This window comes from Plasmodium vivax, chromosome 9 (assembly GCF_000002415.2).
Source record: "Plasmodium vivax chromosome 9, whole genome shotgun sequence".
NCBI classification, from domain to species: domain Eukaryota; phylum Apicomplexa; class Aconoidasida; order Haemosporida; family Plasmodiidae; genus Plasmodium; species Plasmodium vivax.
The window spans coordinates 747,478-771,576 of NC_009914.1; the positions used below are offsets into that span (position 1 = coordinate 747,478).

Below are 24,099 nucleotides of genomic sequence, written 5' to 3' on the forward strand. Positions count from 1 at the left end.
AACTCATAGGAAAAACATGAAACACAATTTACATGATGATTAAAATGTGTAGGTTAAATATAGAATAGATTCAAGTGATTTATGTGTTATCTTATTAAATATAATTATATTACCTAAAAATGATAAACACATTTTGAATTAAAGGTGAATATTATTACTGTATAACTATAATTAAACAAAACTAATATATAAAAATAATACGTAACAATTATTTAATTATTATAATTTTCGTTATTCTATTTACTGAAATAAATTTAAATTAATTAATATATTATTTTCTTAATATAGCTTAATTTAATTTAATTTAATATTTTTAAATAAATACTAAAAACTATCATTTTATAATTTATTAAATATATTTATATATATTTAATTTGTTAAAAATTAGTTTTATTTAATACAAAATTATTTAATAATAATTAAAATATTAATATTTTATTAAATTAATTAATTATAAAATTATTATTTTGTCTAATATATAATTAAATATTATATTTATAATATATTAAATTAAAATAATTAAATATTTTAATTATGTATAAAAATACTCGTAATATTAAATATTATTTAATATTTTATTTAATTTATTTAATATGTTAATTATTTATAAAATTATTATTTAATATATATATTATTTATAAATTTATAATTTAATATATATTAACATTTATTTAATATATAATAATTATTATATTATTTTGTTTTAATTGTATTAATTTAATTAATTAATTATCATATATAATATTATTTATTTTAATTTACTATTAATTATTTATTTAATTTATTAATTATATTAATTTTGTTTTAATATATATAAATTATATTAACTATTTTATTATTTAAATAATTTATTAAACATAATTATTAATTAATTAATTAATTACAAATAAATATTATTTAAATTAATATAATTAAATAATATTAAATATTTATAATAAAAAAAATATATATTCCTTTTATTTAAATAACATTAATATAATAATATATTTTTAAATTAAATAATTATTATATAATAATTTTTAATATATTTAATTTAATACTCATTTTAATTATTAAATTTAATTTATTATTTATATATAAATTAATTATTATATATATATTAAAATTATTCGTTTTAATACAGACATTGTGTTAATAAAATTAATTTTTATTAAAATTAATATTAAAATATAAAATAAAAATAAATGTTAATATAAATATATTTATTTAATTAAATAAAATAAATTAAATACATCTTAAATTTTATTATTTTAATATAATTATTAAAATTAATATATAATAATTTAAAATTATATATTATTTTAATTAATTAATTATAATTAAATAATAAATTAATATTTTATTTATTATTAAGTGCAAATATAATTATAATTATGTTATTAAAATAATAAATATTATATATAATATATATATATTTATACTTATTATTTAAATAAATTTATATTTATTTAATATATTTTTTTATTTAATTTATAATTTTATTTATTTAATATATATTATTTATATTTATTAATTAATAATTAATTTATTTTAATATTTAATTATTTTTATTTTATATTAATATTACTTTAATTTAATTAATTATTATATATATTTGTAATTTTATTTTAATATTATACACTTATAAAGTATGTTAATTAATTTTTTATATGTTATTTATAATTAATTTATATATTTATTTATATTATTTTATAATATGTAAATTACTTTTTATAATAATTAATAATATTAATTTAATTATATATTAATTTTAATAAGTTAAATTATATATATATATTTATTATTTAAATAATATAATTTAATATATTTTTAATTAAATATTATTTAATGTGTTATATTTTATTAAATTATAAATTTATATTAATCATATTAATTGTAATAATATTTTAAAAATAATATTATATATGCTAATAATTATTATTGTTTATTTATTAATTAATTTTAAATAATATTAAATTAAAATTATTATTTTTAATATATTAATATTTATTATCATTTAATAATTAATAAAATATATTATAAATTTAATATATGTTTATTCATTTTATTGTTTAATTAAATATATTTAATATTATTTAGAATTAAATAATTAATTTAATTACATTATTTTATTTTTAATTAATTTATTTATTTTAATTAATTAATTAGTTTATTTTAATTAATAAATTAATAAGTTTATTTAATTTATTTATTTTAACATTTTATAATGTGTATTAATATTATGTTTAATATTTTCACTATTAATATATTTATTTCAATATTATATTTTATTTTTTAAAATAATTTTATTTAATGAGTTTATTTAAATATTGTTTATTTTATTAATTAATTATTATTTTTTTTTAATAATTTATAATATATAATCTTATTTTAATTTTGTTCAACGTTTATATTTATTTATTAAAATTTAGTATGTATCATTATTATTATTTTTTATTTTATTCCACAAGTCTTAATTATTTTTTGCCTTATGTTTTTTAAGTGTATTAATATTTTTAATGAAAATAGTATTGCTTTATGGTCATTTTTGTATTTATTTGCTTACTATAATTAGTATTTGGACAAAGCATGTTTAAGTTTTGTTATGAAACAAATTTAGAAGTTTGTGCCACATTTATGTTTCATTTGTATATGCAAATATTTTTATATAAAATAACCAATTAAATAATAAGAGAAAATGCTATATGTGGCGTTAAGACAGCTATATATTTTTGTGGGAGGGATATAGATTTATAACATATTTTCAAGACTTTTTATAACTAGAAAGGTAAGTGAATTTATATTATATTCAGCATTTAATATAACAGCAAATTTCACATAAAAATCAGGGTTGCAAACACACAAAAATTACACTTGTATACTACAAGTTGCTTATGTATTGGGAATAAACAGTGTTGTATACGCGCATATAGATATTAAACTTTTGAAATTCATCATTTCAACTTTTCGCTATTTGAATTATGTTAGTGGCATTTCTCAAGTAAATAGTGTAAAAAATCGATTTATATGTAACAAATTTTTATATATTATGTTCTTATGAATAACCACCCAGTGCGAAAATGTTTAACATGCATTGTACGCATTAAAATACAATGGTACCAAATTTGTAAAGAGTAACTATTAATGGTATGGGATACGTTGTTCATCATTGAAAGACTCACACTACTTCATCTTCGTTTGAGTCTCTCTCTCGAGTGTTATGACTAATGTTGTGTAATAGTTATTTATTTTCCTTTTTTACAATTACACATAAACATTTTATTAACATTAATATAGATTTCTATTTGGAACCCTTTAAGTATGCATTTTTTATTAATAACAACACATTATAGAATAACTGATTTTTAATATATAATGCAAACATTATAATAACAATAAAATAATGTAGAATGTATTTTGATTTTGCTTTTTTATGAAACATACTTGTAGCGTTCGCAATGAAAGGGTTATTTCATCTTTTAAGTTATTGTATTATAAAGGGATAAAAATAGTTGAACAAAAACCCAAATTTTGTTTTCTTCGTAAGATAGAAAACAGGAATTTAATACTCTTTCTTAAGAATAACAATCTTATAACACATACTACAACGTAATGATGCTCACATTTTTTATTTTTATAAAACCTACATCTAATACACATTTTATTATTAAATAATTTTCATTATTGCAGTAACCAAAAAAGTTATTCAGTTTAACTTCATTTCATTTGTGTTGTATATACATTTAAAAAACCCTTACATAAACCTAAACTGAAAGGTTATATTTCGTCTTAATATGCCCTATGAAACATTTACATTCTTAGGAGTGCTGTTTTGCGTTAATTTTTTTATTGTATATTGCAGAACACTTAAATGTTTAACTATATTTGTGCACAAACTTTCTTATTCATATGAATAAGGACACATTAAATCAAAAAGAAAACACAATCTCTAGTGCTGAAAATTCATTTTAAATGTAAGTCTTGCTAGCAAGATTAAAACGAGGGAATGAATATAACGTAAACCCACCTTTTATGAAAACAAAAGTTTATATAAAGATGAAAATATTCATAAGTGTTTATTTATTGATTCATATTTTTGTATGCACTACACAGGTTTCAAAATTTTGCATCACTATATTTGTTATAATGGAATTTTGTCGTACTAGCAGAAAAATGTGGGTAATTTTTTCAACTTACAAATTAAGTCTTTTATAAAGGAAACGTTCACCTGTGAATGTTGCATAAAAAACTATTCCTGTATATACAAACATATAATAATTTTTTTTAAAGTGAAGTTTTTAACAATAATATCTTTCTTTTGAAAAATTTTCCGGCATGACCTATTTCTGCATGAATAGTAATATTTTTTATTTATTATACAAACGAAAAGAAGAGCATAACAATAAACACACTTTTACAAAAAAACCTGTACCCTTAGTAAAAAGTTGTGAACTTTTGCATAATTAAATATAAAACCCTTTATCTTTTGTAACTTCTACAAATGAGCATCTCATTGATGAAAGCATTTTTTGCTATTTAATTTTTACTGAAAATTACCTTTACACTTGAATTTCCCACATGGGGACATAAGAATGAGAGTTTCAACTCTATATAGTTTGAATTTAATATAAAAAACGTTTCGAAATACCGAGGTAGACAAAGAGTTTATGGAAATGAATGTTTGCATATTATAAATTTTTCTGTTTTTCGTTCTTTATGCAGAACACGCATTATTATTTTTAAAAACAAAATGTAAAATATGAATTGAATGTTGAAAAATTGTATTTTTCACAAGAAAAAAATGAAGAATAATGAACAGTTCACACTACAAATGCACAAAGTGTATACACAACTTTTTAACTATTAAAAAGTGATACTTGTAAAAGCACAACATTAAAAAATTTAATTTGTCTTTTTAAATTTTTTTAATGCAAACAATTTTGCTTTAAAAAGCATTCTTGTTAAAAGTGTTATTTTCTATTTAAAAATTATGCCTTTTGTTCTTAAAGCTGATTTGAAAAAAGGTAACCAAGTGTAGTTATATATTAAATGCAAAATTTAAGGTGTTAGGCGTAAATAAAAACTTAATAAAAAATCATGTGATTTTTAGTAGTATTTTATTTACTACTGAATCGTTGTAACCATTTTTCTGCTTCTTCTACTTCATGTTTCTCCTGTTCGAGAAATTCTTGAAGGAAGAAATTAATGGTCTCTGCAATTTTTTTCTTTAAAACTGTTGATTCGTTTTCTTCACTGTAACACACAGTATCAAATTTAATTATATTTAATAAGTCTGTTTTCATTTTTTCTATCTTTTTACTAGTTTCTTCACACGAGTTATTGTCATTTTGCCTTTGTTTCCTTTTTTCAATTGCATATTCGCGATACTTATTTATTGCGCTTGTATAAATTTTTTCTGATTCCGATATTTGTGGTATCTTAAAATTAAATGAGCTATAATTATGTTTTTGAAAATAGGGATGCTGTAAAATTTCTCTGCACCCTTTTTTAAACCCCAACCTTTCTTCTGGATTAACAGCTATTAATTTTTCTATTAAATCTGCTAATTCAGATGATATTAAAGGTGGATATTTGATTTCTTTTTTCTTTATTTTGTTATAAATGAACCATTCGGTAGAACCATCAAATGGGACTATTCCTGTTACTAACTGGTAGATAGTGCATCCAAGACTCCATAGATCCCGGGCTTTTCCACTACATTTATTAGTTAATGCCTCCGGGGGCATAAAATTTGCAGTTCCAACATAGTTATCGAACGTTTTTTTTATTCTATAGTTGTGTTTATTTGTACCTATTGGATATTTGCTACTTTTTAAAACATTTAAATGATCGTCATTTTCTTTCGGCACTATTTTATTATTAAATTCGTGCATTTCATTGTTCTTGAGTTCTTTAAGAATACATTTTTTGGGATTTCGGTCTTTCAATCTTTTATCGATTTTTTCATTATTAACGTTGCTATCGTTGCTATCGTTGTTATCGCTGTTATCGCTGTTACCACCATTCTTGTCGCTGTCATCATCGGTGTCTTCATCATTATCATCTGAACATTTCCCATTCACTTCTACATCACCTAAAATGTTGCCATTTTCCGGAGTATGTTCACGTTTGAAGTTTTCTTCTTTTACATTATTGCTATTTGTTTTTTTTAATACAAATTTTCGCAATTCCGTGTCTTCTTCTGAAGGTTCGGGCTTCACTGTTTGCAATGGTACATTATCCAAATCTTTAGAAGTGCCAAAATCAATCAATTTGATTGTCCCATCTTTATTTATAAGAAAGTTTTCACACTTTAAGTCTCTATGTATTACGTTATTTTTATGTATGTATTCTAACGCGTGAACCATTTGAAGTATTATGTTAACTGTTATAGTTTCGTCAATTCCAACACTGCGAGTTTTTAAAAATTCCCATAATTCATAATCCGCATATTCGTACAATAAGTACACATTTTCTTTGTCTTTAAAAGTGTCAATTAACTTAATAACATTTGTATGCCCTGGGACATTTAACTTTGTCATGGTATGTTTCTCTGCTAAGAGAGAATTAATTATGTTCATTCTATTAACCTGTTCTTTTTTAAATATTTTAAGAGAGTAAATCTTGGACGGATCATTCTTCAATTTCACCATGAAAACTTCACTGAAGTTACCACTTCCTATGTGCATATATATTTCAAAATCATCTTTGCGATATTTTCTATTCGTAGTATCTTTTTCATCTTTTATTACTTTTTCTTCAATATCGTAGATGTTTTTGTTCAGTAAAAACCCTTTTTTCATTTTTTCGCCTTTTTGTTGTTATTCGAATGTGCTTTAAATGACTATTTTTACACATGTTCTCGATAACGTAAATAGTAAGCAGTAAAACTATTTAGCCTTTGTCTGACTAAAAAGAAAATCGTTTTAAACCCTGTATTTCACTAAGAAATATATAATATAACTATGCTGGCTGTTAATGCTGGTGCTTGCTTAAGCTCGCAAATGTTACGAGTGTGTGTATAAAACGTTTTAAAACACATGATCCACGTGTTATAATCTTTTTAGCAGAATATGCTTCAAATTTTACTTTCACTAATTCAGATTTGTGAAATTAAAAAAAAATAAAAGAAAACTGTTAATGCACATTTCATATTTGTTTTAACCCTTTCGTGAGGAAGCGTAGTCGTACACTTGAAAAATTATTTACGCGAGTTGATAAACAGATAAAAAAAAGAAAGAAACAAACAAACAAGCAAACAAAAAAAAATAATAATTTCTTTTTAAATATCCTGTAAATAATAACAGTAAAAATTCGCCATATAATAAAACAAATATAATTTATTAAAAAAAAAAACTTAGCACAAAAAAAACAAGAGAGCCATAGCAAAAACTAAGTTTGCTTTAATTGCTTTTGTGCATGCTTTGCGTTTTTTCCTGGAAACTTCAAAGGGTTTCACGCGCATATCTGATTATTAAGCAGGCTAAAGAAATGGTAAAAAATGGCAATTATGCGCATATATATAATATATAAGCACAATGCGTCATTTTACCCATAATATAACCTGCAGCTATTACAATTAAACTGTCTATGTACGGGTACCTCTACACACTTACATGCCGCTCAAAATACAGAACATTTCTCCTCGTTCATGGTCAAATGGGCCCATAGGCATTAATGTCCTCCTTTATTTGAATAAACGTGTCAAGAACCCCTAAAATTCTATCGTTTCCTTTTCCATTGGTCGTAAAAATGTTATGTAACTTCTTTATTTGCGTTAATTCTAAGTCAATGGCCTTTTTTTGTATAGCAACCCCAAATTGCTTCCACAAGTCATCATCATTAATTTTCATTTCTTGTAAATTTATTATAATGTCATATAAATGTTGGACATGCATATTGATACACTTCCTTTTTAAATGATAAAATAAATGATATAAAATTCGTCTATCTTTTATTTTTAATTTATGGATACTAGTAACAATTTCATGCATCATTGAGCTATTCACGGTGTGGTCAAGTCTTAAAAATCGGGATAATTCTAGTGCATATTCAATTACGTTTTTATTTTTTATATCATATTCTCTTAAGCACACCCAAATGCTGGTTATTCCTTGAGCGGTTATCATGATTTTATTGTTTTTTATATTCTTTATGATAAAATTGAATAAAAAGAAAAAGAAAAAAGGGTCGGTTCTATTCATAATAGCATACGATTTCATGATCATGCAGATATCTTGGCTTAAGTTCTTTCTACAGCCATGTATATCTATTTTATTCTCATCATTATCTTCATACGTGTTTTCTAAGCTGTGCTCATGTCGTTCCATTTCGTTTCTTCCGTTCCTTTCGTTAAAATCATCCTTAGCAATGTCATAATAAGCATTACTACCTTTCACTTGAGATTCATTTTTCACACATTCCAGGCTTTCACCTTCTGTGCCCTTTTCCCTTATATTCACACTTTGCCCGTTTATATAATCCCCTTCTGTTGTGCTACTTTTTACAGCAGCATTTAACTCTTCGTCTAATGAATTTAACAATTGATATACTCTATTTTTCAGACACACCATTTCTAAAGGGGGCAACCTATTTATCTTAGAATATGCCCATGCTATCAGTGATAATTCATGGAGGGTCATTGTCTTAATACATGCACGCAATATCTTATTTATTTCGATAAAAAGGTCGGACAAGTAAAAGTTATTTTTTGCGTAACTCCAGGCTATTAAGCTAATCGACTTATTGTCGTAGTTTAGAATGTTGTTTTTTAGCACATTTTCGTAAATAAATAGAAGAGATTTCGTGTGTCCCAAAATTGCGTATCTGTATGAAGGGCAAAAAGAGGGGCGATGAAAAAAGGAGAAGCAAAGACATGTATGTGATAGAAAGAGAAAGCAGTGGTCGTCATAATAACTTATAGCTTTCTTTCACGTGAAAACGGCAATCCTTTTTAAGCCTACCTGTGCACAAGTGTACTTATGTTTGTTCTAAAAATGTTTATGTTACCGCATATGAAGTCATTGTAACTGTTAAAAATTGGAGATAGTAAGTCAACTTTTTTCATATGGTGAATGTACGTTAGCGAGGCTATAATATCCCTTTTGCTGAATTGTTCTACACGGTCAGGAAGAAATTAAAATAAATTAACACAGTTAAACATATAAAAACGAATTATGTACATACTACAAAAACAGTTAACGCGTTTTTTTTTATTTAGGTGCATAATTTGCACACATCAGGGGTGAGAGTCCCCTCTACACACACCCTTTTTTGCGCTTTTTTCAAAATACCTTTGTTGTCATTGCAAAATCTCATGAATTCATCAAAATATACGTATTTGTTCATCAAACTTGCATAATAGGTATCATGTTTCCAATTTAAAATTTTAGAATATCGCTTTACAGTCAGTAAAAAACTCATCGTCTTGATTCTGTTTCAAACTTGTCCTTTACTCAAGCTAAAGGTGCCATTCGCATTTTAATAGCCTTACGTAGGGCATCTGTCCTCATATCAAAGCACGGCCCTATATGTAGCCACAAAATCGGGATTGCAATTCTCCCCCGCTATTTGGGGGGAAAACGTATTTTGCTAGAAAAGCATTGATGTGTTGTATAAATTTTTTGCTTCGTAAAAATTGTTTCTACCCAAGGGGGAAAATACAAAAAAAAAAGAAAAAGAAAGATAGCAAAAAAATTAAGGCAAAACATAATATAACAAAATAAGCATGAATATGCCCCTTTTTGGCTACATACAGCCCTACACGAAAAAATGAAAACTTTTGAAAAAAAATTGAAATTGTCGAGGGTGTTCAAAAAATGAAGCACGACGAAAAATGTGATGAAAAAGGAAGGCTACGATAAAAAAAAAAAAAAATAATAAAATATGTGCATATGTTCATATGTGCTTATGCGCACATGTTAGCTGCTTCCAAACAGTGGTACATACAACGCGTTTTTAATTTTTCCCCATTTCTTCTAATTATACAATTTTAAGTGTACAGAAGGGGGGAAGAACTAAATATATCTTGTTTCTTCCTTGGCCGTGAGCTTAAACATGAAGCCAAAAAAGAGCATGATGACACATGTGGAGATGGCTATAACGTTAAAAGGCATACCTGAAGGGGGATTAAAAAGTGCGCATTGCGTGTCACGAGGTGAGAGGGGCTGAATATGTGCACGTGCAGGTGCGTGTACATGTGCACATTTGCACATCTGCATATTAGCGCAACGTCTCCTCGCTTTCCCTTTTCCTCAAACCCACTTGTGTCTGGCAAGACTATATCTATCAAGAGCGAGGGGGTGTATTTGTACATAAACTCGCCACCTCCTTGTGAGACGTAATTTTTCTTTTGCACAAATATCCCGCTTCCTAGCAAAATCCCTCTATCTATGTCAAATTCAAACTCGAATGATCGGACTTGCACTTTGATTACTTCGAACCTGCTCCATGTATTTCGCATGGGGGGAGGGGATGAAAAGGGGGTAATGTAGTATGGGGAACGTTACAACATACTGCGGTGAGGAAAAAGAAGCGCAAAACGGGATGGAGCTACAACGAAATGGAGTTTAAAAGGGGGGAATCCAATTTTGTATTAACTCCAAATGTGTAATGTTTGCTTGTGCGCAAATATACACATGTCACAGGACAAGCACAAGTGCACTTCACAAATATGCATACACGAGACCCACTTTTTAACAACATCAAATTGTGCATGTTCGCTCTGTTCACATAAAATGAACGTGAAAATGAAAACACCAGGGAGTCATCACACAAATGTGCACAAAAAAAAAAGAAACCCCATTTTTACCTCATTACTATTTCACACTGTGGGGGCAAATTGTGCTTAAAATTAATGTAGTAGAAGTTTCCATTTTTGGGTATTTTCTCAAGAGTGTCAAAATTGCTAAATTTAATGTTAAAATTTTTGATTGCATTGTAGCCAAAAAAGGTGAAATTGCAATTATCTTTCGTTTTGTTATTTTCTACAGGACCCTTCCCTTGAATCATCATGGTGTGTATCAAGGGAGATAAATAGTAGGGCAATTTATCAACAAATAAAAAATCGCTGTTCTTTTTTGTGTTCAAATTTTGAAATACATAGAGCAGCGAACTTTGTTTCTTTCTTATATCTGCAGTAATCATGCTGTTAACTTCTTCCTTCAGAACGCGCACATTTATGTACTCCTCTAAAATGTTGGGTTTCCCATTTTGCACAATATTGTATAAGTTTATATTATCATACACTAAATTGATACTTCCATATTTTTCGAAAACTGTTGAAACGATATTTTCTTCCTTTTTTTTCACAAGTATCGCCGTTCTGTCAACTAATGGACATTCATTCGGATTGTATTTACTGTTTATCAAGTCTACAACATTCACGTCTTTTTTGTGGTCATGTTCTGTAATGTAGTCTACATAAAGGACTAGTAAATTTTCACTGCTGTCGTGTAGCTCAAACCCTATGTTGCTCATCCGTTTTGATATTAAGTAGGCAGGGCTTAGAGCATTAAATAACCCACCAAAGGTTTTACATGGGTACAGTTTTTTAAGCAGAGAAAAATGTTCAGTACATATACTCTCATCAGGTAAAAATGCAAATATTTCATTATGAATTTTTATCAAATTTTTTATTTTTATGAGGTTCGTTGCGACACCTGTGATGGACCAAATGTCGTTCATCAATTGTCGTATGAGAAATATTTCATCTTTTGAAAATTCGCCCTTTTCCTTTTCTCTAGAATAGTCGCTATCCTTTTGCGTTTGCTTCAGTTCAACCGCAAGGGTAAAGCCAAAGGGGTAATTGTCCAAATATTTGTTGTTGTAATAACTCCTGTAAACGCCTCTTTTTATGTTAATCCTCAGTGACTTCACATAGTTTAGTATTTTCAGCACATTTATGGGGAGGAAATTTTCCTTATAACTTTTTCCATTGACAATCAGTTTTAGCTTCACATGTAGGAGGTCATTATCTAGGGGCAGTAGGTGGATGCTCTCATCTACCACGTGCGAGTTTGCCAAGGAAATGAGGCTTAGAATGGCGAGGCAAACGCGTTTCACGCCTTTCACGCCTTTCATTGGAAAGTGTGGGGTTCTAGCAAGTAACCAAGGCGGAGAAAAGCAAGGTACAGCAAAGCAAGCTATGGCTGAGCAAAACTGAATAAACAGCCTTATCTCTTCCTATTTTGCAATTTTTACGCCTTTCCCACCCTTCAAATCCGAAGAACTGCTAATTTGTTCTCAACTATTTTGGGCTTTATTTCCCGCATGGATGCCTCAAAATTGCAATTGTGTAAAATTCAAAAAAAAAAATATACCAAAAATTTTATGTCAGTGAGTTGCTTCACTAGCACATGTGTTTATTTACAATGTGGAGAAAAATTTAACATTACAAAAAAAAAAAAAAAAAAAGGACAAATGTAGGGATAGGAAAAATAACATGTATATTGTATCTCCCTTTTGCGTACAATTGTGCGTTCACCCTATAGGATATTTATGTTGCGCAATGGGGGGGAAAAAAAGGCAAAAAAAAATTCTTAACATTTTAAGAAGGCTACTTGTGTACCCTTAACCTTCTTGTGTGTAAGAATCTCCTCACATTTTTCCGTTTTGCCTTCTTCACATTTTTGCTTGGCTTTATGTTCAAATTGTTATAGTACGCCACGATTTCTGCTATGTCGGGAAAGTTTTCTTTATTAACAACGCCAATCTGAGAAGGTATGAAAGGGTGATTTTTTTTAAAAAAATTTGCAACAAGTACTGTGGTGAGGAGGTAAAAAAAAAACATAATGACAATCTGTCGAAAGAAAAAATAAACAAAGGGGACAAGCGAACACGCACTCTTAACGCAATAACTTGCCTTTTTATACAATTTTTTATTCCGTTCACTTAAGTGTTTGTCTATGTAGGGGTGGCAAAACCTGTTTTGCATTTCCGTGGAATTAACCATTTTTATATAAGGGGGGTAATACCAATAATTAAACGCTAGGTGGACTGCAAAGAATGAGGGGCACATGTAGAATGCGGCACGGATGAAACGGAGTTCTAAATGGTGCAGCAGCGTGGCGCCACAGCAACTGAGCATGGCAATGGCGTAGATATATCTTCCCATTTGGTGCAAACAAATGTTATACATTTTTCACTTGAGAAGGACTTCACTTCGTGGAACCACCCACAGGGCAAGTACACTGTTAAAAAGGGGGAGAGTAAAAAGCGCAAAAGGGGTGTATACATAAGTGTAAGCTAGTGTACACGCATGTGTGGTATGGGCTTATGCCGGGCTTATTTTTATCACGGTCACATAAAACTCATCGTTGCTACATATGCGTTCATCTTTTTTTTACATATGTCTCCCTCGTTCACGTGGACGTCGATGTACTTTTTCCCTACGTCTGTGTTATCGCTGAAAATGTCATCTTCTAAAAATGTAAAAAAAAGAAACATTTTAATGTCATTTTGTGTGATGAAAAAAGTGGGAACGAGTAATTGGCAAAGAAGGAAAAAAAAAAAAAAATCAGCTAACCATAATTTCTCGCAACTGTATTAAGAAGGCAAAAATGGCTTGGAATGTCATCTCTCGTATTCGGCTTAGGTCTAAATTTGTGCTTGCGTAACTTGTAATTTAGGACATTATCTTCCAGTTTATTTAATCTATGGAGGGGAAAAAAAAAAAAAAATTTAAGTATGACCCTGTTAAACAGCGGTTTGCCAAGTGCGCCCTTTATTCTGTTCATTCATTTTATACGTACTTTTGCTCTGCCTTATTTATAGAACTTTCAATGATTTTATCTTCCAGCAGTTTGTCTAACGGTGCAAAAGGGGTAGGGGGTAATTAAAAGGTGCACCATTGCAGAGTAGATAAATGTGTAAATTTGGCCCATAAATAAATCATTTTTTACCACTTTTCGGTCACCTTTTTTGTCCAAATGGTCAGTCATGGCGCTGATGTGGAGGTACACCTTATCCATTTTTTTTTTGTACACGTCTAACAAGTGCGATCCTGCGGGGAGGGGGGCACACAGCACGCACGCATGTATGTATGTATGCACGCAGTTAGGCGTGCCATTTGGATGGCGGCAAATGGCCGTCCACCCTTCACGATTTCTTTCCGTTTTACATTCTTCAACACGTACCGTCACTTCTTATAAATGGGGAGTAGGTAATTAGGCCATTGTTATGAACGCGGTAAACATTTCCTATTGGGGGGTTATTTAAATTGGGGTAATTGAAATGATGGGCCAAGTGAGGGCTGGCCACTGCTTCCAATGAATCCCTTAAAAGGTTAAGCGGCTTAGAGCAAATTGGCAAGCACATGGGTGCGTATATACATATACACATATATATGTATGTGCATACCGTTCGTTTTCAAATGGGGAGCAAAATCGGGGCTATATATCCTAAACACTTTCCTGCCTAAACGAAGAAAGAGGCGCGAAATGTCTACAACCCGTCAAATTGGATTACATAAAAGGAGGAAGGCGTAGAGCACAGAGAAGCGTTTATAACCTTTTAGCAGTACATATACGTTGTCGTGGTAATCATGGTGCAGAAACGTTTTTAAATCTTCATCTGCGTTGTTTCCCAGCCACACGTTGTACTGGTAAATTTCCAAGTTGCTAAAAGATGAGCAAGGGGGGGGCGCGAAATGACAAAGGGACGACGTAAGCGTAAAGACGGCTACATAAAGCACAGGGATGGAGAAACAAAACGTGGCCCAATTTCCTTACCCCATTATTTCCAGTCTCTTTGGCAGAAAATTTATCATCTGCCGAGTCAACGCGTTGCAAAAGTCAGAGGGGCAATAGGCACTTTCTTTTATATACTGCGTATTTAAGTAATAGTCCGTATTTCCTTCCTCTAATAATGACAAGAAGTCATGAAATTTCATTTTTTTTTTCTCGCCTATCCCGAACGAATTTGAGATCTTTTGTTCTAATTCGACAGGGACATTTTCTATATTTTCCCTCAAATATTTTATATCTATGTTGCACCTGTTTTTGATTACATATTCACTAAAAAGGAAAAAATAGTGTGGAGATATTTTACAAAATAAAAGAGCTCAACTGGAGGTGCGGGCGAATTGACCAATTGTACACATGTGTCTTTGCTTTTGACGCATTTGCATTTATAAAAATGGGAAGGAAACACCCATTCGCACCTGTTCAGTAGACACGGTTTTCTCTTTAAGATGTAGTCGAGATAAAACTGCTCAGCGCTTATGTCTCCATCGATTCGGTCAATTTTGCTTATTTTATTTCTGTGGAAGCAGAACCTGCAGGTTGGCAGTGCCGTGTGGGTATGCATGCGTATGAATATACATATATGTACATGCACACGTGCATGCCCTGCGCGCGCGGTCGCACGACACAGTGTTGCGGGAACGTTTACCCCGCGTAATCATTTTTTAAAGCCATTTTGAGATTTACACAGGGCCGCGCTTATAATTTTAAAAAGGAACCCTTCTGTGTTGTTATAGAGTTTGAAAAGTGAAGGAACTATTCACTGCTATCATGCGGACGCGAAAGCTTCCTGCATTTTTTTATTATCTCATTATATATACTATTGACTCAACTGCCATGTGCCACATGGAAGACTGTGCACAAATGGGAGTTAATACATGCCGGAAAACCCTCGCAGGAGCAAAAATTAACGGTAATTTAAATTAAAGGGGCGTTTTACTTGAAGATAAAAATTTAACTCATTCGTGTCAAGCTTGGCGAGTTAGTGGCCAAGAAAAAGCGGGGGGAGGGAAAAAAAAAGAAAAGGGCTACATAAACAATTCGACAATTAAACCGAATTAAAACTACACGAAATGATGTACTTCTTCAAAATGTAAAACAAAATGCTTTTAAAACAGTGCAAATGTTTTTCTAGATGGGAAAAGTTGCCGTTGCGAGTGGAAAGAAATTATTCTACATTTCGCCAAATATTTTTTACGCCTCATTCTGTTGAACAGTGCAGTGAAACGCCTGCTAATCCGTACAAGTGCAGAATGGCTGGAATTCACGTTTTTTTTTTTTTTTTTTCTTGCCTATTTTTGTTGCCAGTGGTGAAAACAATCAAGGCCCAATTTTCACCAGCCTGCGCAGTCGCACGGATTTGTGCTAAGACGATTCTACAGCGCAGTGCTAAGCGCAATTCATACGTAGTACCTTATGCGGCCATTTCCGTATTAAAATAATTCAGAGCGCGCATTTGTTCAATTATGGACAAAAGCCGCTTTTTTGAATTGAATTTTTTTTTTCTTACTTTTTTAAGTTTAAAATATTTTTTAAATTATTTTATTTTGCTATATTTACGCGCATGTTATTTTATTCCAATTTTTTATCATACTTTTTTTGCTTTAAAAATGGCATAAAAAATAAAAATGGGCGCCGCGATGCCCGCTGTATACCCGCTGCGATATGCCCGCGGCGCCTTTTGACGCTCTCTCGTATGGTTCAATTCATTTGCGTCCTATTTGGATTTTGGACTCTACCTGGAGCGCGGAAGAGGCATGATTTATGATTATTTTTTTTTCTGTTTACACCAAAGGGGGAAGACCACGCGGCGGACTGACGCAAAAAGGAATATACATATTGTACATATATATACGTATATATATATATACATACGTATGAGCGTAGGCATGTGTAAATATATATGTACATATTACGTACATGTATAATATCCGCTCATGCATGTACGTATTTTTTTTGCTGGACCTTTTCCCCCCCAGTTATAAAGCAAAAATAAGAACTTGTAGAGTTCAGCACGCATGGTGCCCTCCCTTTTCATAAAAAAGAATATATATAACCATTTCGGTATGCCCGCTTCTTCTTTCGTTTTCGCGCTAGTGGCCAATTTTTATCTCGCGCAAAATCGCATAAAATTAGTACGGCACGGGTCTGCCTATACAATAATATAATTATATTACATATTATACTTTGCAATTTTTTTTTTGTTTAATTATTTTATTTTGAGTCAAATATCATCTCTTTTTGTTATGCCATTTTTACGTAAATTACCGAATGGAGGCAAGACTGCGGAGGATAAAAAATGAAACTCGAAAAAATGCTTCTTGTCGCATTGTTTGATTCGCCTTTTACGCGTTTTGCGCTTTTTACCTTTTCATGCATTTAGCCCCCAAATATTTCCTTTTTTTTTAAAATGCCATGCAGTAACCCCCGCAGTACAGTATCGCAGCAGTGAAGGGGCCATTCTTTTTCTTTATTTGCATCCTGTTGATGAATACTGCCTTTTGACGGGCACTGCCTTTTGACGAGCACAACCTTTTGTCGAGCACAACCTTTTGTGCGCGCGAAGAGGCACGCATACATATATGCGCAATTGTACATGTAATTGTATACGCCCTTGCATACCCAATTGCATACGTAGTACATACACGCTCGTACAGCATTATGCATATGCCTGCGTACATATGTATATGCGCTCGAGGGAAAAATGACAGGTACTATTGAATGCATTTCCATCGGAATTATCTCTTTGCTTTTTATAAAAATTTATGCATTTTTTTACAAAACCCAAAATGAAAAAGATGTAAAGGAAAAGCAAGATGGTGGCGCTGCGGGAGCTGCGGGAGCTGCTGGGGATGGTTCCAGCCCGGAGCCAAACGTAAAGGTCGATATCATATGCGACATAACGAACAATTTCGGAAGGCATTATGTGAAAGAAGTTATTAAAAGGAAAAACGTCATAGGTATAATTCCCGTATACAAAAATTACAATAAGGAGTATCTGGACATCTCCACATTTAACGGCTTTATGGCCCAACTGTTTAACTTCCTAAACATGCGAAATGGGAAGTTAATACTAGCAAATGAAGATAACTGCGTGGTAAACTTTCTGCAAAAAGAGCTAGATATGGAAGAAAGTGATGACGATGAGGAGGAAATATTGCTGGCCTCTTGCATTATCATCAACGAGAAGGTGTCTATAATTGTCTGCGTCATTAATTACGAAGCAGACATGGAAAAACAACTGAATTTATTCATAGGGAAGAAAAAAAAAGACATTTTTGTTATTATAAATAATTTATTCTTAAGTAATAAGAATGGCATTGTAAAAGAAAAGATGAAGAATAAGGGTTGTAAAAATGTAGAATTGCTTGACAAAAAAGGCTCATTAACTCCAGGGGAGGAAGAAGGTCGCGAAATGACCAGTTTTTTTTCCTTCTTTGATTTTTTTAACGTGAAGAAGGAATATTTAACCGATTTTTATTCCATTATACAAATAAATATGAAAAATTTTTGCTACTTTTACAAACGTTTGGGAAATAATTCTTTTTCGGAAACGTATTTAAATGGATACATGTATGACAATCTTGTCAACACCAAGATTTATAACTCCCTGATGGACATGTATCACGATTTAATTTCGGAAGCCATAAAAAAGGACAATAAAAAAATTAATATGAAGAAGTTTTACACCTTTTATGGGGAAAAATGCGATTACACAAAAATTGTAAAATTTACCTTGATGAAGCTGGAAAACAACATGTTGTTATTTTATATATATGACATATATTCCTATGTCTACTACCAGCTAATTTTGTACTTCTCGCAGAAGCAGACCATATAGATGATTTTTTTTTCGGAAATTTTTTCCGCAATGTAGGTGTTTTTTTTTTTTTTTTTTTTTTTGAAGTGTACATATTATGGATACCATCCCGCGTGCCTTCTTCGGCACAGCGTAATGTAAAGACAAAGTTACCATTTTTTTTCCGTGACCGTAGCGGTGCTGCATTGTTGCCTCGTTGCATTGTCCCACGTTGCATTGTTCCACTGTTGCCGCGTTGCACTGTTGCCACGTTGCACTGTTGCCTCCTTGCATCGATGCTGCGCCGCTCCACTGCCTTTTTCCCACTCATGCGTATGCACACGTACGTACATGCACGTATACACATAAGCCCACCCCCCTGTTGTGTTGTGCACATGCGCCAAATGAATTCATTTTACGTGGACAAAATGAGTTTTGTTTTTTTGTAAAATTGTAGCCTTACCCTTTTCGCCATCCCATTTTTACGTTCATATAATTGTACGAAGGTGATGTGTACCTGCCTTCCCAAACCCTCCATGTTTTGTCACGCGTGTAATTGTACATATCACGCGTGCCTTTCACACGCACGGCTTCTTCTGCCGTGTTGTTGCCTTATAAAACCCACCCCCTTTTTTTTTTCCAAACAAAACGCTACCCATATGCTAAACGGAGCAAACAATTTTATGAGAATTTGTTGCTTATTAAGAAGATGAGAAAAATGAAAAACGAAGTGCTTTTTTGCAACCCATTTGGGGATGAATTTAAGTTTTATAATCTGCACAACGGATGTGTCAATCGGGGAAAACTTTTTTGTTTTGGGGGCCCCCCGTTTGGTTGGCCTGTATTTATTCACCAGTTGCAGTGCTGGTAAACGGAGGAACGTTCTATCGGGTTAACCGTACATGTGCCGCTTAAATAGGTGCACCTTATCTGCTGTGAACGCCGCATTAGTGCATATTTAATGCGGCAGAAAAAGTCAGCGCAACGGAAGGAAGAAAAGAAGCGCCTTCTGTGTGACAATTCCTCCGTTTGCACTGGTCGATCTTTTTCGTAAAAAATGCCGGCGTATGTAGGAAATGTAGGAAGCACCATTTTCCGCTTCCCCACGTGCGGGTTTTTCCCAACTGGGAATTTTCCAAAAGGAAAAAAAAAAAAAAAAAATCCAAATGGCATACCGCTACGTACATAAGGGATACACGAAGGGGAAAAATGCAGCAGGGGAAGTCATTTTTTTTTTTCTTCCTGGTCAACACTTCACATAGCATTAAAATAGGCGCATTCATTTTTGCCGCTCAAAATGGGAGCCAAGCTAAACACAATAGGGGCTGCTGGAAGTGGGGCAATCATTTCGCGAATGTTCCCAAGTGCATACGCGCGATTGTACTTTTGTGAAGGGGCGTATGTAATTCACCCGCGCATGTATTAAGTTGTACATACTGTAAAGACGTAATCCAGTTTGTAATTTTCTCCATTTGGGGATAAATGCAAGAAGTTACAAATTTGCGAATATTGCGATGAACTGGATGGGCATTTTTTTTGTACCTTTCGTTTTCCCTTTTTTTTTCGTTCCCTTCGTTATCCCTTTTTTGTTCGCACCTTTCGCTTTCCCTTTTTCCTCTCGCTTCACCATTTAAATGATGCTAGGCGGGAAGAGCCCCAGAAAAGCATCCGAAAGCAGGAACTCGAGGAACTCCTCAAAGAAGGAAGAAAGCGAAAATGGAAGGGAACAAAAAAGGAGTGAAAATTCGAGGGGAAATAGTAACCACATGTCGAATGTGAAAAAGGAAGGAAGTTCCCACTCGACCAGTGACAGCAAGGCACATGAAGAACATCAAAAAAAGGGAACTGCTCATAATTCAGGATACACAAAAAGTGAAAAGAATAAAAAAGGAAATGCAAATGAAGATGGCAGTCCCCTAAGCATGAAGGAAAAAAACACATCCAACAGCTCACCCAGGGTGGCAGCAGGGGGGGGCGAAGTGAAGGGCACCTCAAAGGATGAAGCTAATTCGGGAAAAAAAAACACAGTTAAGTGGGAAGATGAACGAAATGATAATTTAAAAAGAGGCCACAAAAGAACAATGGATGCTAATGACGAAATGAAGGAACAGTCAGCAAATTGTAAAAAACAAAAATGTGAAAACTCCACAACAGTCGAGTGCGAATTAAGTCTATATGATGAATTCAGGAATTCTATTCAAGGAAATGACAAAAATTTTGTACAATCGTATGTGAAGAAAATCAAGAGCAATTTTTTCTCCTACTGGAATGAATGCGAGTATCAACTGAAGGAGCTGCGAAAAAGGTACCTGGAGAATGAGAAATTAATCAAAGAAATTGTCCAGGAGAATAACCTCCTAATGAGTAACGTGGACGATGCTGCGGATAACTTAACGGAAACTGTCGCAGGTGAAGAAGGGGAGAGCGGACAACAAACCGAAAAGAACCCCCCCAGTGTAGAGCATTCCACGGAAAATTATTCCCCTGTGGAGAAAACCAAAATGGAGAAAAAAAGACAAATATTAAACAACATCTTGAATATAAAAATGATTTACAGAATGATCGAAATGTACCTGTTCACCATGAGGCAGTTCTCCTTTTTATTGAAAGAAAATAACAACTTCATTTCGCTAATTGTGGATGAAGAAAATGTAGAAAAAAAAAACTACGAACGAATCATTGGAAATTTTTTAAACTTTGAAGCTAAGAATTATGAAAAAATTAAAAAGTCAGCTTTAAAAAATAAAATGCCATCTGTCAATAATTTTTTTAAAAATTCCCCACAAGGGAATAATTACCCAAAGGATGAAATGACCCATTTTTACACCTTGAAATGTTTGGAGGAGGAAATTTCAGATCGGACAAAGGCAAAAGAAAACTTACGGTTATTGATGATGAAAAAGAAAGAATGTACAGAAGAATATCAGAAGCATGATCAGCGGAAAGCCACCTCCTTCAACAAATTATCTCTCTTCACCAGTAGCATCAAAAGCTTTATAGATAAGTATTACACCCTGGATTTCCCCCAAACGAAATACTTATCTTCGGTTTATTTTAAAATGATGCATGGCCAAATGGAGATGAACTCCAGCAACGTTTCCCTTTTGAACAACAAAAGGCCCTTCAACTTTCTCTTCAGCGTTAAGGAGCAGGGTGGTGGCAATAGCGTCAGTAACAGCGGAGGCAACAGCGGGGGAGCCCTCCACGACGGCTACAACCACGTCTACACCTACATGAAATATGACGTTATTACGCAAACGCGGAAAAACCCAAAAAATTCTGAGCCCTCCCCTCAAGAGGATATCCACGACGAATCCGTAACCATAAACATGTACACCAAAGACAACTTTGACATTTCCATTTTGCCAGATTTAACTTATCTGAAATATTTGCAAATACAAATTGAAATTTTCTACCTCCTCAAGCGAGATTGCCTAGTGGCAAAGACCACTCCCGTTCAATTCTTAGGGCTCAATGGGGGTCGTAGCCTACTGTCAGATATATACAGCAACGAGGATCACTTCGTTTTCTTCTCCGAGGGCGTGGACTCTTTTTACAATTTCAAGTATGGCTTTCCCTTCTTTTGGCTGAATGCCATGGGGGGCAAGCCCTGCGGTAGTAGCAGCGGTAGCGGTAGCGGTAGCGGCAGTGGCGGCGGTAGTGGCAGCGGCAACAACGGGGGAAGCGCCGCAAATGGTGCAAATGGTGCAAATGGCCAGAACGGCGTAATCGGCGGAAGCGCGCCCAGAGAGCGCCCCGCGAACGAGCAGCTGGACAAAAACAAGCTGTCGGAAATTTACCAGTGGCACCTGGGAAGGACCCTAGATGTGTCCGTTTTTTTCTCCAAAATATTTACAAGAGGTAGGAGTAGGCCGAGGGAGGCGTAATGGCCAAAGGAATGCCCACGCAAAGTGTGCACTCATATGTTCGCACATGGTCACCAGGGGGATGACCCAATTTAAGCCTTCCCCCTTTTTTGGAGTTATGCCCATGCAACGTGTGCACACATGTTTTGTATTTATTGATGGTTCGATCTTTCGGCGCATTTTTTTTTATCATTATTTTTATTTTTTTATCCCCCCCCCTTTTTGCTCTTCAGCCCTATTTAGGATATGGGACGTCTGGCAAGTTAACCACTACAAGTAAAACACGCATATAAGATTAATCGCGGGAAAATTCTTCGCTTCATTTTTTTCACGCGCTACGCAATGGCAAGATTACTAACCGTGACTTTACTCCCTTCCTGTTAACCCCCTTTCCGCAGGTACTACCCCAATGTCTTCCCCCCCTTTTCCCATGAAAAACACCTCGAAGCGTTAAAAAAAATTCAGTCCAGCTCGTTGCAGCAGGTGTCATACTTTGACATTATAACGGAGGAGGCCTATTTGAAGGAGGAAAAGGAAAACACGGAGGTGCGTACCGTTCTCTTTGCCCACGCAGCAGTGTTAGCGGCGTTGGCGGTGTTGGCGGTGTTGGCGGCGTTCAAGGGGTTGGAAGCGTTTGAAGCGTTTGAAGCGTAGTTCGCGCCCCGTTAGAGGGACGTGCCACTTCGCCCGTCTCTCAGCGCATTCTTCTTCCCGGCTCTCCATTTCGTGCCTCCCCCCCACCTCTTCTTAGGAACGCAGCAACGACAACCTGTATGCGTGCTGCTTCATTCAGCTGTACGAGCCCTACGTGATCAAGTCGTATATTAGCGTCCCCTTCAACGGAAAGTAAAAATGCTTTTAAAAGGATGGGAGGAGAGAGCATGACTTCCCCATGAGTACATAGAAGAGAAAAATTTTTGGCATTTCCCCCGAGCATACACGCATATGTGCCTTCATATATATATGTGCCCCTTTTTTCCACTTTTCCTTTTAAGGGAACCCTACTTTAGCGTATTTTTAACGAAAAAGAAAACCCAAAAGAGGTTAAAGGTAATCACGTAAAGGGGTTGGTGGTGGTGCATGAAGTGTTTGTCCCCCGACCTGCTCTCACATGTGTGCATGTACGTGTGTACTTCTGTATATACATATACGCACTTCTCCACAAGCTGCTTTTTTTTTTTTTTTTTTTTTTCGCCCGCCCCGCCAGAAACTGCAAGACTACTTGAACACGACGGTTGTAAATAAGCACTCCAAAGTTGAGGACACCCAACGGCAAATCATTTTAACCTTACAGCTGGCAAAACTGAGGGTACGTGCCCGCGTTATGAGCACCTCTGTTATTGTGCCTGCTGTGTGTCTACGGCTTGTGTGTTTATATGCCTTTTAATCTGTGTTGCCGCGTAACTCCCCGAACGTTTGCTTCCCCACATTTTAGTCTCCTTCGTTTTTTTTTCGTTTTTTTTTTTTTAGGAGGGGGCGCACAAGTATTACAAATCGTTTAGCAAAAGTTCAACACCCATATTTGATGAGGAAATAAGTTGAAGCGCAGGGGGATATGTGCGTCTATACCTGTGCGTGTAGGAACGCGTCCCTCTGACCATTTTAGCAAAACATGAATAAAGGCCACGTGGCAGTGCGCGTAGCTATTTGTTTGGCTTAATTGTTTGTTACTGTCTTAGTTCTTTTATTTATTATTTTTTTTTTTTTTTTTTGC

The 24,099-nt window shown here is 33.0% G+C and overlaps 5 protein-coding genes across 5 annotated transcripts, besides 16 other annotated features; 2 read left to right on the plus strand and 3 right to left on the minus strand.

Moving 5' to 3' along the window:
• Positions 1–1,511: 1,511 nt before the first annotated feature.
• Positions 1,512–1,538: a microsatellite.
• A 66-nt stretch (positions 1,539–1,604) lies between these two features.
• Positions 1,605–1,626: a microsatellite.
• Positions 1,627–2,447: 821 nt separating this feature from the next.
• Positions 2,448–2,472: a microsatellite.
• Positions 2,473–2,568: 96 nt separating this feature from the next.
• Positions 2,569–2,594: a microsatellite.
• Positions 2,595–2,672: 78 nt separating this feature from the next.
• Positions 2,673–2,693: a microsatellite.
• A 1,579-nt stretch (positions 2,694–4,272) lies between these two features.
• Positions 4,273–4,295: a microsatellite.
• Positions 4,296–5,096: 801 nt separating this feature from the next.
• On the minus strand, positions 5,097–6,782 carry PVX_091715 (3-phosphoinositide dependent protein kinase-1, putative; the record flags this gene model as incomplete). The annotated part of the gene is made up of 1 exon (XM_001615286.1): positions 5,097–6,782. One exon carries the CDS (start codon positions 6,780–6,782, stop codon positions 5,097–5,099), a length of 1,686 nt encoding a protein of 561 aa, XP_001615336.1.
• Positions 5,777–5,953: a microsatellite.
• Positions 6,189–6,285: a microsatellite.
• Positions 6,393–6,413: a microsatellite.
• A 721-nt stretch (positions 6,783–7,503) lies between the features above and the next one.
• Positions 7,504–7,542: a microsatellite.
• Positions 7,543–7,629: 87 nt separating this feature from the next.
• Positions 7,630–7,665: a microsatellite.
• A 58-nt stretch (positions 7,666–7,723) lies between these two features.
• Positions 7,724–7,753: a microsatellite.
• A 2,242-nt stretch (positions 7,754–9,995) lies between these two features.
• PVX_091725 (hypothetical protein, conserved) lies at positions 9,996–12,060 on the minus strand (the record flags this gene model as incomplete). Its single annotated transcript, XM_001615287.1, has 3 exons — positions 9,996–10,096; positions 10,243–10,421; positions 10,790–12,060. 3 exons carry the CDS (start codon positions 12,058–12,060, stop codon positions 9,996–9,998), a joined length of 1,551 nt encoding a protein of 516 aa, XP_001615337.1.
• A 768-nt stretch (positions 12,061–12,828) lies between these two features.
• Positions 12,829–12,917: a microsatellite.
• Positions 12,918–12,979: 62 nt separating this feature from the next.
• Positions 12,980–13,034: a microsatellite.
• Positions 13,035–13,278: 244 nt separating this feature from the next.
• Positions 13,279–16,259, minus strand: PVX_091730 (hypothetical protein, conserved; the record flags this gene model as incomplete). The annotated part of the gene is made up of 10 exons (XM_001615288.1): positions 15,370–16,259; positions 15,140–15,253; positions 14,709–14,993; positions 14,488–14,597; positions 14,338–14,394; positions 14,115–14,177; positions 13,895–13,981; positions 13,731–13,785; positions 13,505–13,632; positions 13,279–13,400 (listed from the first exon to the last, which is right to left on the minus strand). The coding sequence occupies exons 1-10, from the start codon at positions 15,393–15,395 to the stop codon at positions 13,279–13,281; spliced, it is 1,047 nt and encodes a 348-aa protein (XP_001615338.1). The 5' UTR covers positions 15,396–16,259.
• Positions 13,712–13,757: a microsatellite.
• A 704-nt stretch (positions 16,260–16,963) lies between the features above and the next one.
• Positions 16,964–18,561, plus strand: PVX_091735 (hypothetical protein, conserved; the record flags this gene model as incomplete). Its single annotated transcript, XM_001615289.1, has 1 exon — positions 16,964–18,561. The coding sequence occupies exon 1, from the start codon at positions 17,425–17,427 to the stop codon at positions 18,559–18,561; it is 1,137 nt and encodes a 378-aa protein (XP_001615339.1). The 5' UTR covers positions 16,964–17,424.
• Positions 18,454–18,496: a microsatellite.
• A 1,197-nt stretch (positions 18,562–19,758) lies between the features above and the next one.
• On the plus strand, positions 19,759–23,927 carry PVX_091740 (hypothetical protein, conserved; the record flags this gene model as incomplete). Its single annotated transcript, XM_001615290.1, has 7 exons — positions 19,759–22,380; positions 22,619–22,661; positions 22,784–22,931; positions 23,137–23,231; positions 23,381–23,435; positions 23,593–23,694; positions 23,856–23,927. Exons 1-7 carry the CDS (start codon positions 20,154–20,156, stop codon positions 23,925–23,927), a joined length of 2,742 nt encoding a protein of 913 aa, XP_001615340.1. The 5' UTR covers positions 19,759–20,153.
• Between the last annotated feature and the right edge of the window lie 172 nt (positions 23,928–24,099).